This window comes from Tinamus guttatus, unplaced genomic scaffold (assembly GCF_059628265.1).
Source record: "Tinamus guttatus ecotype Peru unplaced genomic scaffold, ASM5962826v1 Tinamus_guttatus_pri_ptg000659l, whole genome shotgun sequence".
NCBI classification, from domain to species: domain Eukaryota; kingdom Metazoa; phylum Chordata; class Aves; order Tinamiformes; family Tinamidae; genus Tinamus; species Tinamus guttatus.
This window is the reverse complement of record NW_028289193.1, coordinates 3,303,404-3,319,672: the sequence shown is the minus strand read 5'-3', so window position 1 is coordinate 3,319,672 and position 16,269 is coordinate 3,303,404. Positions and strand designations below refer to the sequence as shown.

General features: G+C 35.7%; 1 protein-coding gene across 1 annotated transcript in view; it reads right to left on the bottom strand.

Moving 5' to 3' along the window:
* Positions 1 to 16,269, bottom strand: part of ANGPT1 (angiopoietin 1) — a 149,761-nt gene that overhangs the window by 27,494 nt on the left and 105,998 nt on the right. The window contains exon 7 of the mRNA XM_088536346.1: positions 6,342 to 6,508. Within this exon, the coding sequence (XP_088392472.1) occupies positions 6,342 to 6,508 (167 nt within the window). The remainder of the gene's footprint in view (positions 1 to 6,341; positions 6,509 to 16,269) is intronic.

Below are 16,269 nucleotides of genomic sequence, written 5' to 3'. Positions count from 1 at the left end.
TTATGTATATAGGGATTTATGTGGATTAAGTTGAAATTTTTTATTCATATACTCTCAAATATATTTGCATCAACTTTCAGTTAGTCAAAGAAAATGCTGTATTTCATGTCTGCTTACACTTGGAGATAGTGCATGGACTGTCAGTGAGTTTTAGTCACTGATATAATATAGCACGTTGGCTTGGTTCCAGGAAGACTGCTGGTTAATGGGCATCAGATTGAATCACTGCACGTCCAGTATTTAGACTTCATGGAATACTCTTGGATCACAGTGTTCTTAAATAGAAAAAACTTACTTCAGTCAGATATTTATTTATAGAGACGTTAAATCTTTTTTCCACATTTAATTTATACCATTGTTTTGTGAAAAAAATAACATTTTAAAATCATGCAATATATGGATAGAACAAATATCACTCCATTTGTTAATAGAGTTTTTTTTTTCATGGATATTTCCCCTGAAGTAAACTTGCAAAGTGAATTTCAAGTTTCCAAAGAAAAGTGAATTATTGTGCATTCAAATTTGTGCGTCATGTATATATTTGGAGTTATTTTGTAGTTTTCATATTTGGTAATAAGATTACTGGGGTCTGGACACAGGGCTGGGTCACAGGGGATCTGTGTTTATTTCCTTGCTTTGCCCAGATTTCTTAAGTGTCCTCCAATGTACTTTTTCTTTCCCATCTGAGAATAGGGCTATGAAGTCTGTGATACAAATAACAACACAGAAGAAGCATGAACAGATGGCTCGGAAAGATTTTCAAGGCAGATTGATTCCCTATTTTACTAAAACTGTTAAGCGATACTAGAAGAAAGCATGTTACTTATGGCAAATGCATCACCGAACAGCCTGGATTATAGCAAAGACCCATATCAGTATTTAAAAATGAAGTTTCAGTACATGGAGGAGAATGACAATGACCTGTTTATGTCTGTTTTATATGACAGTAATAGTCTGGAGAAAATGTTTTAAAATTAAAACAAAACAAAACAAGTGTCCCCATAAAAATAACACTCTCAAATAATAATACTTACTTTTACCTAATACAGCATTTTCACTGCCCGAATTTAAAATACCATGCAAAAATGTTTTCTCCACTTTACAGAAAGAAAAGTGAGAAATTTTTGTAGCAAACTTCAACATTAGTTCAACAATAGTGATTAAATAAATCAATAGGCTACACCTTAAAAAAAATCAAAGATTAACATTACATCAAGGCCTCTGGCTCCGGCCTACCTACCCCGGTTGCCTAAGAAAACAGAAAAATGTTATGCTATTGCTGAAACTAAATACACAAACTCTTAAGCAAACAAGAGATGCAAAATCCAATACTCAATCCAGCCCACTAAAAATGCCGTGCTACCAGCTCCCACAAAAACTAAGAATTGTTAGTTTATATTCAACAATTGATCTTATTTTGCCAAAGCAAAAACTAGAGAGAGACAGTATTTTGGAGAGCTAGGAACTGTGCTACTGAGGTTTTTATAAATCATAGGAGCATATTAGTGTCTAATTCGAATCACTGCAATGGCTCACCATCCTCTTCGCAACAAATTCAGCCAATTTCTTGCCACTGAGGACTTGTACAAACTGATTCTCTTCTACATATCTGATATTTTCTTGCCAACTTGTCCCTTGCTCATTCTGCTAGTAGTGTTAGCAAACACTCTATTCCATTTTCTCATGAGCTATCCTAATCTCTTTTACATGATACTTCCAATATAATACCATTTTCCACAATTCTAAGAATCAAAGATCAGCCTTCACCCACAATTTGCTCACAGTAGCTAGGATGCTGCTGCTCCAGACTCAGTTTTCATCTCTACCTACAGCAATCCTCAAATCAGGCCAACCTAAGAAGCACAGCTGCATCTTTTCTTTGTATTTCACCAAAAATATGATGAGACATAGTGAGTTATTGTGTCAATGGAAAGCTTTTCTAAACACAAGAACAGAGAACCACAGGAACAGAGGGAAGTGAGGATATTTTCAGTCTCTCTGAAGGATCTGAAGTACAAATAGCTGTAGTAATTTAAAGTTTCACTTCCCCTTTCCTTCATCCCATGCCTTGCTTGGGAGTGCAGCTCCTGTGTCACAAGTAGCAAAACCAGATGTGTGTGCAGGATGAAATTGTTGCTGTTCAACATCCAGCATCAGTACAAATCTACCTTCATTAAGGTAGGACGCTGGATTCTGAATTGTGGTGGGAAATGCCAAAATGTGGTTGCTTTTTTTGGTTATTACTGGGTGTGAGGATACAGTACAGAGCTGTATTGTGTGTCGTATCTGGATAGGTCCTCAGAATGGCATAGAAAACAATAATAACCATATATCAAGAATGGGTTAGCTGAGGTTGATTTAGAAAAAGAGGATAGGCTATTTGCTTTCTGGAAGTCTTGTTCACCTTGGCTCTATTATAAGACTTCAATTACGAAACACTGCACTAAATTGAGGTTTATAACATCTAACTGCTCTTTTGTTTAACCCAGTGCAAGACCTGCAAGGAGACCGGCAGAGATCATTTTCATGCTATTTTCAGATAGCTCCATGTTCAATCATTTTCTGTGGATACGAAGTGGAACGATGTACAAAAGGAAATCAACCACTTATGATGGTACAGGTTATTGCAGCTTTCAAGTAAGGTGCAACACTGATTATTCTGTGTCAATTATCATTCATCATCAAGCATTTTCTGCTTCAGTACTCACATTCTTATCTCAATTTTCCTCTTTGGGATCATCTGGGATAAATAGATTTTATTTTACATTCCCAGAAACCCTTTTGGAGCTGTCTCATTTTGAAAGAGAAACAAGGATATTTTTAATGTACATGTGTTCAGCATTACCCTTTTTAATCATAGGTTCTTTAGGCTAATAAAAAGTAGTAAAGAGAATACAAACAACCCAGAGAAAAAACAGAACCCTTCTGAAATCACCAATTGGGAGTTATCCAGAGTGAATCGAACTTTGCATAATGTTGAGGCTGGATTTTGGGAAAACAGCATGAAAATGATTTTTCATATTTTCTCAGATGCATTTTATCACTTTGCAATATTTGTATTCCTTTCTTAACTTACTGTATTCAAACACTAGACCTGGAACCTTAGTATTTTTTTGGTCTCTTCCAAACATATGAGGTACTACCATAACATAAATGAAAGATATTCCACTTCTATAGCTTTTCCTTTCATTTAATTATCCTTCCTCTACTTTAGAACTTTATCCTTGATCTACGGCCCAGACCTGCTTGGAAGCTTTTCTCTTTACTGGTTATTATTTCTACAAGCTCTTAGTGAACTTATATTATTTGAAACTAATGTAGAGTAAGGCCAGCCTACAGTCACTTGCTTTTACAAACAGTGTTGAAGCAGCAGCATTTAATGGGGGTCACTAGCAGAAATTCCTAACAGCTTCCAAAATAAGACAGTATCTAATTTGTTTGGCAGAATGATTTCAAATAAATAGTAACTGAGGTTTTCAAAAGGTATGCTGCTCTCTGCTTGATGTATTGAGAGCAAACATGGCAAATGCTGGACAACTGCAAAGGAAAAGAACTGTGAGCATGATGTTGAGGACGCTGCTTTTCAACTTTGGAGGCATCAGTTAAATTCAGAATGACAGGGTCCTCAGATAAAGAGAAAACAGCATTCTGTGAAGAGTGGCCAGCAGTTTAGGGCCCAGTAATCAGGCTTTTATTTGGCCTGCCTTCTGGAGTTGTTTCTGTCACAGATAGTGATGCTGGCAAGCAAAATAAAGAGCTTTTACATCATACGATGCATTCCTATAGTATCTTCTCAGAGTCCAGTGGAATTTTTGTTTGTAAAATGTCTGTGGACATGTATCTGACTAGGCATTAGTGCTTTTGTCAAGCAGGAACAATAATCTAGACTTACATGTGGCTTACACTTCATTATTGCCAGAGCTGTCAGACTATTTCGCCTTCATTAAATACTCAGGTATGTTTCAGGAAAAAATGAACAAGGAATTCATTTGAAAAGCCTCAGATCAACAGGGTGAAAGGGAGTCTTTGCACCTTTTCATGCTTCCCTCTCTTTATCTCAGAATAATAGGAATTAAGCTAATTCACCATTCTCTGAACAGAGGAATTTCAATTGTACCTTGAGGTCACACAGGCAGCTCGAACCAGGTAAGTTCTGATCTTTCACTGGACTATGGAGTAACATAGGAAGCAAATTTTCAGTCTTTCCTTATTCCCTAGGCAAATCCCTACTAATATCCGAGGAAATGTGGCTTTAATGCAGACAGCAGAATTCATCTGACACTTCTTTTTTTTTTAACTTTTTGAGGCCTGAACACCATTACACCATTTCTGTTGAGATTTCTATACTTTTGAAGTATGACCTTTCCATTTTTCTTGTTTAGCAGGAAGAATTTTCATGGATCAGTTTTCACAATTGTTTCCATGCTCAGAAAATACAATTCATCCTGCCAGAAGATCTCCCTTTCTTCTAATGAAAGCAGATTTACTTTCCTTTTCTAAATATTCGCTTGTTCCTATATATTTTCTAGAGACTCATTTGGGATAATTTTCGAGGGCTTCTTTGCCCCTTCTATCAACATATTAAACTTATCCTGTTTAAGACATCTCCAAGTATCTGTTTCATCAGCCAAGGCAGAGATGAAAATCAACTTTGCTTTGCCTTTTTTCCTCACCTTAAAAGTATTAAAAAAAAATTTCAAGCCTCTCTCTTTGGATAACTTTTCTTTGTCAATTTTTCACTTAGTCTAAGGACTCCTCAGAAAGGAGGAGCTCCTCTGAATCATGCTAACCTGCGTGTCAACTGACTACAGCAGGCTGGGCATCCTCATTACTGTCAAGGCTCTGTAGGGATCTCAGCATTTGAGCAGAGCACCTTCAGGGTTCATAGCGTGAGCCATGCAGCACACATTCACGTGTGAACATCTACACCTAGACTTCCTTGGCTGTCCATGCAGAAAACAGGAGCTGATGGAATATGTTTCATTCTGAAGGACCAAAAAAAAACCATCTAAAATAAGCCAGATGAATCATATCCCTGAAGTTCCTGTTTCTCACCACTGATTATAAAACTGAAGGTGATTAGATCGGTTGCAATTTTACTTAAGGTTTTTTTAAGCATGTACCTCTAACTGAAGTACTTTACCTAGATACTTCTCTTGAACTGTTTTGAGGCTCAGATATGTAGTTCACACCCAGGACTTCCACTTGACATATTACACACACGGGTGTGAGTATTTTCACCTCCACTCCCTCAGAAACAAATCTAACATGCCCCAATACTGCCTCTTTTCAGAACATCAGAGATTCCATTATATGGCCTTTTGACAACCCTGAGTCTTGCATTACACAACTCTAATTACAGAGCTGACCTTTCTGTGCTGTGTGATGTCTTTAACACTATGCAGGAGCTCAATAACTTCTCAATGTAGCAATAGCTTCTCAATAACTTCTCTTCTATACCAGACAGTAACATCCTCTGAGAAATCCAAGGGGACAAGAACAATGTTATATGTCCCACCTGGATAGAGTCCTGTCAACAGAAAGAGCAAATTGCAGTCATTTCTATTTCCCTAGGGGGGCTGGGAGGTCAGCATTTTTGGGAGTCAAATTACTAGACTTTAAAAATCTGAATATCAGTCCAATGTTTCACATTCTACAACCTGAATGTTTTGTTTTATAGCATATTTTTTTCTATCCTAAAACCTTTACCAGCTAGTAGTGATGTAATAAATTATTTTGAATATTTTTCTGTGCCATTTCCTTTCCCCAAGTTTGTACTGTCTGTTCAGAGGAAATAATGATTTAAAAAAGAAGAAGAAGAAAAAAAAGTCTATGGTATTACCATTTTTTTCTTTCTTTCTTAACTTTAAAAATATCTATGAGGAAAGGATAACAAGAAAAAAAGTTTTAACTTCATATACCTTTTTCAAATTAGCAGCATGTTGATGATGGTGAATCAAGATCAAGTGTATCCCATACTGGTCCTTTCATTTTGCTTTTTGTTTCTTCACAATAAGATGAAGCCTTCTGTCCATCATGAGAAATTCTTTTTTTTTTTTCCTTACTCAAGCAGTTTTGAGTTCTCTTTCATGAGCTAACATGTTACAAATTTTACACAGTTCTATCAGGAAGTGAAATCAATAGATCATTCCTTATTCTTAGATATGTTAGTTTCCATCTAACCTTCCGACATGGAGAAATTACTTTTCTATTTTAGTTTAACCCTGGTGATTCACTTTATGTGAAAAATCAGTATCATTATCTTTTCTGGCATTTAACAAGGAAACTATAAACAGTATTTACCATTCAGTACTGTCAAAAGAGTTTGAGTAGATTCTTACCTGTAATTCTGCTTTTCATTTCCTATATGAAATCTGTCATACTGTGAATATGCCCGGTTTCCTTCCCAGTCCATTAATTCAATTCTTAGAGAATATTGTCTCTGACTTGTTATTGCAAAGATAAATTCATTTCCCAGCCAATGTTCACCTGATGGGCTACCAAAACCCTAGAAAAAAGTTGGTAAAATGACTAGATGTAATTATTGTAATTGATAGAATATTTATACAATAATAAAACCATCATTACATTTTACCTATATATTCTTATTGCTAGTCACATAGCTTTTTGTTCCTCACTCAGTTTGGGTATCTCTAAAATAAGTCCAAAAATACTTACCATGTTGGACTGTTGTGCAGTTCAACTCATATTTGCAAGGATACTTGAGGTTATGAGTTGAAAATCATTTTCCAGTTAGAAGATATTAATAGTATGATGCTGTATTTGTACATTCTTAAATGCCAATACTGGTCATAGCCAACTACCATAATACACACAGAATCACAGAATCACAGATTCACAGAATCGTTGGGGTTAGAAGGGACCTCTAGAGATCATCTAGACCAAGCTCAAGCAGGGTCACCTATAGTACAAACTCATTTACTATGATGCTAACCATATTTAGCATTGAGACTGACCTAAACTATAAAAGGTTATAAAAGCATTAAATTAGATATATACTGAATTCCAGTTAATTGCAGACTATAGATCATGATTTACTACCTAACAAGGAAGAGATCATTTCCTCTTCTGTTTTGTATCTGGCACAACTGAGAGAATTTTTTGATTTAAAATCCTCTTCTAATAAGACCTCCTGGACAGGATACTCACTGTGAGTGATCCTCATTTATAAAACTAATTTTCCCAATTTGTGATGCTCTAAGGCTCAGAGTCTGGCTACTACAAAGCTCATGTTTTTCTCATCCCCATGAGGTAGGGATATGGTATCTATATGTGTCATATTGCTTTGAAATCTTTAACCTAAGGAGTAAGGAATACTGCTGTGTTACACCTAGAGCGTAAATAAATAAACAATAAACAATAAATAATAAACAATAAACAAAATAAATAAACAAATAATAAATAAATAAAATTAATAAATACTAAATACTAAATAAATAAATAAATAATAAACAATAAATTAAATTTTAAGGCAACTAACTCTCTCACATTTAATATATTCTGATGATGTTATTTCCAGCTAACTGCACAATTTTCAAATATGGAAAAATAATATTAAAATAATATTAAAAATAATATTAAAAGTAATTAGTTTTCCAAATGCATTCTTAGGCCTATATTTTTCAACTTCCCATTTTAATATTGCTTAATTTTTAGCAAATATTTTACTATATTAAATTTAAAACTTTAAAAAATGCAATTGATTTAATTACATGTATATTTAAATTTCTGTTCATTGCAAACTATTAGTTCATATCTGCAAACGCCTAGTTTCATTATTTTCCAATTAAGCAATAAAACTTTTTCGAACCTGTAATTTCCAGAAAGCATATATTTGTTAAAGCAGGGAGTACGGAGTACAAAGACTTTCTTGCTACTGGAATCTGTTAAATACTTTAGCAAGAGATTAGTGTCCTCTATATATTTCAGTGTCTTCTCTAGTGTAAGGAGGAAGCGTGAAACCTTGGCCCTTCCAGTCCTTCCTCTCTTTGATTCTCTGTTGTGCTTCCCTGCGTGGTCCTGAGCAGACTGGGCAAGCAGGGATGAAATCCCTGGAGATGCCACGCGCTGCCACTCAGCTGCAGTGTGGCAATGCCTGGCTATTCCACCTACAATTGCTAAAGAAAACTTAATTTGGAGGTTTTAGAAACTTAAATGTCTGCCGGTGCTTCTTAAAAATATATTTCAAGGAGGCATTGCCTACCTTTCCTGTTGAAAGTCCTCTAATCATGCTTATAGCATTAGTGCTATATTAGATATTAGGTGCTCACTGATGCTGGAGGCAACATGCTCAGCTCTGCTCAGTGCACAGGTTTGTCTTTCAAGCTGGTGCATCTACCTTTTGGCTCAGAAAGTATCAAGTGATACCCAAGGATAAAGTGTCTAGACTGCCTGGGGTGCAGTTCAGTGGTCTGTGTAAGCATCTCACAGAAGACTGAAATAGAAATATAGAAGTATACTATTTGACTTTGCTCTTCTTGCATGTTATTCCATTACAGCTTATACTAGCTCTACTTAATATTGGTGATAGATCTTGCCTATGTCAACCTGCCAGTGTCTCTCCTCCTCCCCAATCCTTCCAGCAGTGGTTCCTGCCTATGTGGGAGGTTATAACAGCTTCCTCTCTGTTCCTTTGTTGCTTTTTTTCCTCATTTCTTTTTTAAAAAAGGGGTGGCGGGGACAGGGACACTCTCCTTCTGGCTCTCACGTGCAGGTGGGCAGAGCAGCCACTCCTGCTGTAGGCGTTTGGGAAGCCCCACACTGCAAAAGGCAACAGTTGCCTTTGACATTCTCTGTCATCAGTGGCCATGGTCATGTGTGGCCATGAGTAAGGCAGTGTGACCACCCAACACAGCGTTCATCCCTATAACCAGAAGCTGGAGGTTGATTTATTGTTGTTTATGTGCCAACCAAAACATGCTTCTCCGCTATCTGTACAGTTTCTTGCTCACAGAAGATCTACTACCGTTCTCACCAGGTCTCTCTCTTTAAAAGACTTTCAGGCAATTCCTTCTCCCACACTGACCCCCTTTGCACTGTGGCTCTATTGAATTATATTTGTCTTATCTTATTTAGATTACAGCCTCTTTAGGATTGAGTACATGTGGCTTTTTTAACATTATGTGTTCCCATATGTGTTCTCCATGAACTCCAGAAACCGTATATAATTATTCTGAAAGGATAATCATTTTCCTTCTTCACATTCACACTTCCTTCTCCCTTTTCACACATGCTATCATGGCAGGATGAAAATCTATCACTAACTAACTGCTTTGCTCTCCTGACCAGAGAAAATGAAACCGGAACAGAAGAACAGAAGGAATATAGAAAGGAATATAAAAAATCTTATGAGGACAACTATCACATTAATTTTGAAAAACTGAATCATTTTAGAAAGAGCTACAACAGTACCGAAATGCAATTTAGAAATGATGAGATAAAAGATAAGTACATTTAGTTTGTACTGCTGAATCTCCCCTGAGCCATATTTTTGTTCTATTGAGGAACAAAATTGAAACCCATTTTCATTTTCAGTGCAACACCTTTTTCATTATTATATATTATATGATCTTTTGAGGTTGTATGACTTGGCCTAGTTGAAAACCAAATTGTTTTTGTATTTGTATGTTTTTCAGTGGCAGCTTATTTTTAATCAAAGTCCTTGATGTTATGAGACAAAACCAAAGCAGTAAACAGAATATAAAAAGTAACTTCCAAAGTAAGGAATGTTCATGAGGGGAGCTGGTGTGGTTTCTTAAACAGCTGATATTGCTGGAAAAACAAACAAGGTTTCAGACACACTGTGCTTTCTTAGATCTAACCCAGACAGGAGCAGTACATTTCTGTTAAGTACACGGTTGGGAACCATCACTCAAAGTATAATTTCATCAGGCCGAACTCAATTGTTTCCAAACTTACTTATTCAGTTTACTGCCTCTATTTCAGACCTGAAGAAATACTTATATGTCTGGTTTGTTGTTGTTGCTGTTGTTGTTTTTCCAGCTACTTTGCTTAGCTGAATTACACAGCTTTCCTTGGAGCATATTTTAGATAGAACCTCCCCACTACAAGAACACTACTACTTTGACAACATATGTAAGTTTTCATGTGCAGGGGAGAATGACATATTTTTATCAGAAAGGCCTGAAAAATGTGAATTAACTTTGTGCCAGGCTCTTTTAATTGGCCTTCCAGATCTCGAGCCTTCAAAGTACATTTCAGAATTTTATCTTCAAACACAAAATCATTAATTTTTTTTTCAGCTAGAAGAGTTAAGGAAACAAGCTTGCTCAATTTTAGGCCCACTTATCTGCTATTTTCCTGCAATACCTTTTAAACACTTTTGACAATGGGATAGATGTCTCCAAAACACTGAGGTCACTAAAGTTTTGGGAGGATGGTGCCAGGAAGGAGCTGCCCCTGAGAGAGAGGCTGAAGCAGAAGCCCAGCAGTGGCCGGTCAACATGCACCAACCAGGCAGTCAAGCTCAGCACGTTGCCTCTGAACAGCACTGTTATGTCTATACCACTCATTTAATTTGAGGGGTCAGTCCACAGAGGTCGGAAGACTGCAGCCTTTCCTACGACCACGCTTGCTTTCTTCAGTGCACAAGGCATTTAGTCTTGGGAATGAACTTGGGAACAGTGAAGAGCATACTGGAAAATCCAAGGAGTTAAATTTAGGAGTCACTTATTCCAAACCCATAGCTGTCCTCAAATATTCTTGTTTTCCATCACATATTGTCTCTCAATATACTCATAATTTTGAACATTTATATTCCTATAGCAAATAATTCTAGATTTTATTGTGTTAAAGTGTTTTAAACCCAAACTGACGGAAGTATGTGAGGTGATACGAGTTATCTTCAACTATCCATCTACTTACAAAACAAAAATCTGTATTTCACGCTTAGATATATTTATAACTAGATACTTTTAAGTCACACTGAAGTCCAGTGGGTTGTAAGCAGCAATCCAAATTCAGGTTTTAAATTACTAAAGAAACACTATTTTATCACTAGCTTTCTATACTTTATTCCCTATGTTTGTTCCCAAGTAGAGGGATGAATTCCTTAAATGTCTACATTTATCCCTCCCATATCATCTGGCTTTTCCCTTGAAAGCTACATAATGTTTTAGCATGAATGGTGAAACAGAGACTTTTAAGTCCTAAGGGGGTGGTTGTCAGAGAGGTCACATTCATTTCCAAAAGGTTTCTGAACTCTCCAACATTTTCCTCATTATCACTCCATGGAAGTGGGAGAATTTAGAATGGAAAGTGCTTGCCTCATCCTAACTTTTTAAGAGCTCAATATCAGTCATAGGGAGATTATGCGAAAATTTGCCCTGACCTGTCATAGATTTTTTTCACGTTTCATCTTATTGTTTATCAACCGAAAACATTAATATTTTTGATGCCAGAAAAACTACATTGGAAAAGTTTGGTCTGAAATAAGATAGTTAAAGACAATTAAAAGTATGCCCCACCTACTACAGCACATGCTTCATCAAGGAATAACTATGTGATTTTTTTTTATTAGGTTTTGTTATTTGATTTTTTTATGCACCTGATAATATGCCTTACTTTCAGAGGAAATAATAACACAATATAAAAACTTATTTTCCATTTGTATACTTGGATGGAGCAAAAGAGTTTCCTAATGCCTATATATATTCCTTTATGCCTATATCTATTCAATAAATTCAGTAAATTCTGACATATTCCCCAATTATTATGTAAAAAAAGAAAAGTAATTTTCTGTTATTGTTCTAAATAAATTAAAGTACTTAGAAACACAGACAATTGTACCACATTTTAAAAAGCTTTAAACAAGTAAAAATATTCCAGGCTCTCAATCACTTAATTTCCAACTGCACAGTGATTAACAGTCAAAACCACTAACACAGTCATGAGTAGAAAGAAAATAAATTCAATACTAGCTTTAAAAATGATCTGGAGAATTTACAAAGTTGATACTTATTCAAAAATAATAAGTATGGTGCAAAAGAGTTTTATTAGCTTTGGCAAAATCTGTAGGGGTATTCTATTTGAATCATGTTACTCCAAGTTCATTAAACAATTATCTCTCTTTATTTATTTTGTCTGATAATGTTCATAGGAAGCTTTGACTTTTTACAGACAAAACAAAATTGAAACCAGACACAGTCAATATATCCTATGAGTTCCTCTCCCATCTGACAACTCACTGAAGAAAGCAGATAATAATTCAGTGTTTTACAGCAGCAGTGTCTTCTCAAGCCATAAAGAATAATCAGGTCCTTTTGCCTTAGCTGAGAATATGGAATGGACTTTGTTTAAAAAGATAATTTCTAACAAAGGTCAGTATACATCTTAATTTCCATCACATTGGATTAATCACTGTGTTTTTATTTACAATAAAGTTGTGGCCTATAGATGTGACTTTGACTTTCTTCAAAGAACAAGTGGCCTAAGCAATTTTAAGTTTATGAATGTGGTAAAATTCCCCCAGATATTCAGAATTACTTCTATGAAATTTCAGCAAATACTTGGTGGAAAGTTTTAAAAATATGTTGATGTGGAAGTCAGAGCTATCTTCTCAAAAAATAAAGGAAATTTAAACTACTGTCAGTGTAAATCCAGAGGTATAATAGAGGACTGTACTTGTTACTCTTAATTTGAAAAGTATGTCTTGAAATCTTCATATCCTGCAGCAATTCATATTGCTGTACTTCTCTCTAATTCAAATATATTTATAGATGTACAGAACATGTGTTCAACATGATTATTCTTTTTGCAAACATATACAGAATCTGTGGCATCAAACTGGCAAGAAAGAACCATGGCAGTAGATTCCATGTCTGAAGCACTACTCCAGCAAGGCAAGAGGCTACTCACAGCTCAGTCATCCATATACAATGGGAAGAGCCAATGCTTCTTCCTCATCGGGTCTGGATTTAAATCTAACTCCCTTACCATTTAGTTAAAAACACAGAGAATTTCCTATGAAGGCATTGTTAAGTTGAGAGTTTCTCTCCCTGTGTTCTTGTACTCTAGCACAAAAGTGTCCTGGAACATAGAAACCCTCAGTAAATTCATCCAAGGCAGATGGAAAAAAAACAACACAAAATAAAACAAAACGAAAACAAAATGACACTCATTTTTATATTATAAGAAAGGCAAACTAGGAGTTTTACTTTGTGAGAAGATCATTTTTGTATTTTTTTTTAAATACAAAAATGATTATTGTATAGAGTTAAAAATTCTAAATATTTCAATAAAATTCAGAAGTGCTTCTGTTTCATTATATGACAAAAAAATCGGGGTAGGACTTATCTCTGTTTTGTCATGAAATACTCAGATTCATCCAAAATATCAGAGGTCCTCTGATATTATAATCTATTAAACATCTATTAAACATCTATTATAACCTATTAAACATCTATTATAATAAGACCAAAATACAAATCATCTATATCTGAGTTTGAGCCAGGACTTGAATCTTAACCAGATAACCCCTCTAGATAACCAGCAATCAGACTTGCAGGTTGTTCTTTCTCTTTCTGGAGTCCTACTAGGCCACTAAATAACTGAATGAGAAGAGACAGAGAAGGGCGGACAACAAGCACCTGAAAATTTCCCCCTACAGAGCTACTATTCAGATCATAATAATAGTTATGCGTCAATACAAATCTTGAAACTTATTATAACTAGGATTGACATAGGAAGACTGTAACACAGCAAGATAATACAGTTAAATCAAAACTGTGTTCCAGCACAAGATTGTGTTTAATTCTATCTTCAAAAAAGTAAAGATGATGATTCCTTGGATAGTAGCAGCATCTCTAGTTTCAAAAAATTGCTCCAAATCTTCACCTTCTGAAACAAAAAAAAAATGCCTTCTGCAACAAACATTGTTTTTTCCTTACTCCTCTAGATTGTGCTATAGAAATGTGCATTACAAATTAAGCCTTGGTCAGAATCAGAACAGCATCATCAGCATGTTTTCATAAAACTGAATGTTGTCTTTTACTACTTTAATATCTTGTTTGTCTTTGCTGAACATGCTGGATTTGGTCTTCAATAGAAGTAAAGAACATGCTGTCTCTATGAGAAAGTGAAGCTGATGAAAGTGACAGTTATGTGAGTAATAGCTTCAGTCAAAAATGAGGTTTTAATACAATGACATGGCATGTGATTCTCTATCAAGGAGGGGTGAGTCTCCATGAAAGGCGTTACTCACAGAGTATCTTAAATACATTCCAGTCACTAAAAATCATTTCCTTATATACAAGTTACTTAGCAAACATTTGAAAGAAACAAATTACTTCCATGTCTTCTCTTGCAGTCACTTCAAATAACGACTTTTTTTTTCAGATGTAACCGACTTATTAACTCATTTGAAATATACTGTCCTAAGAAATGTACTTGTGCATACATGCATACGTGCATGCATATTACAAAATATTAATGTCTGAAGCATTTAAATTCCATTGTACTCATAACTTACTCTCATAAGCACATCTATTTAATACAATGATTCAAAAAAGATGTCTTATTTGTTTAGAGCATAGAAGCAACATGTCTTCTTTCTTTTCCAAGGACATTAGTTCCTTAGTTTTTTTTCCTCTCTCCCAGTTTTGTAGCCTGTCCTCGGATTCTTCATTTGCACGATGGCCTATGATGACATTCCAGTACATTTTATAAAACTCTTAACACTACCTTCACATTACTACTTTACATAACTACATGACTTCACACAGCAAACGAACAAAAAGCTGTTTCAGCAGAAGGTGCTATGGATTATGCCTTCAAAAAGACAGGTAGGTAGGCAAAGAGACGGGGTACCATCCTGAAGGCTTTTCTCCTTCCACAACCTCCTCTCCTTCTTGCCTATTCCCAAACCATCTTCAAAATGCATCCCCATGTTCTGTTCTTCATACCAACAATTCTTGCCTTTCCCTAACACTCCTCTGCATCCTCTCCTCCATCCAACCTATTCCACTAAGCCACAGAGGAGAAGAGAAGATGTTCTGAAGAGGGCTCTGAGCAGCTTCTGCTCTGCACTTCTGAAAAAAATAGCACAGAATAATCTATATGCTAACATCTAAACTTTCTCCTGTCCCAAAACTAGTTAGTCTTATGCAAACTGCCATCTGGGAATGGTCTAATGTCCTATCATCTTGGCTATTATTTGGGGAATGCTAGATGAGTCAGACCAAAACTGCAACAAAAAGTAATGTTGTGATTAACCTTGCTTCACAAGACAGTGCTCATATCTAGGCCATAGCCCTGTTCAGTGTGTACAAGAGTTGAGAAGGAAGGAACTGAGTCAAACATGAGTGCTTGTTCATGTTGCATCTACTGGCTCCCTTCTCTGCCAAAGGGAGAAACACAGAAGCTCTTGTTAAGCAGTAAGACACAGGTTATAATTATAAGATCCCATTAACTAGTTATCCTAGTCATCAAAAGCAGCTATAAAAGCCTGCCCTTAGAGTGACTGTAGCCAGATAAGATAGGGACAATGAGAGCGGCGATAAAAATGCCTTGTCCATATGAGATCAATCAACAATCAGTTTTAAGGATTATACGTCTGCACATATGCACCTTAGGGGTCGTGTTCTTGTCTTTGGCTCAGTCTTCCTTGAGTAACTGTCTGCAAAGGACAAAAAAAAACCACCACCCCCCCCAAAAAAAAACCAAGAAAACTTCCTTGAATATAGCTCATGTCAAAATGATAGAAGAAAACCTCTTATTGTCTCAAAACCTCAAGTCTCTTGGTAGCTAGGGATATCTAGCTCTTATGTGTGTCTATGTTTTCCACATGAATATAAAAGTTTCCTAAGTTTAGATTCCTGTCAAAACTACAAATCTTATCTGGAAAGTTGATAAATGTCCTTAGTTCTTATAAACATCAGGAGCATCTGTCTTAAACTCCCTAGTAGGAATTAATTAAATTAGGTAAAGTTGGTCTCAATGGACATTTCAGTACTTGACATCTTGATAATCCAGTGAACTACATTACATTCTTTAAAACCTTACCAGGAATAAAGAGCCAAGAAACAAACTTTTGACAAATGAGGATAATATAAAATAGTCACAGAGCAGTGTTCAGAACTGTGGTCTGATAGCACTCGAGCTTTGTTTTAAAGAATACAAGTATACAGCAAACGGATCAATGATATTGGACTACTACAAATGCAAAAAATATGAAGATTTCTTGGCCATATCAATGTTTTACATAGCTTAATTACTGTTCACAAGTGGACA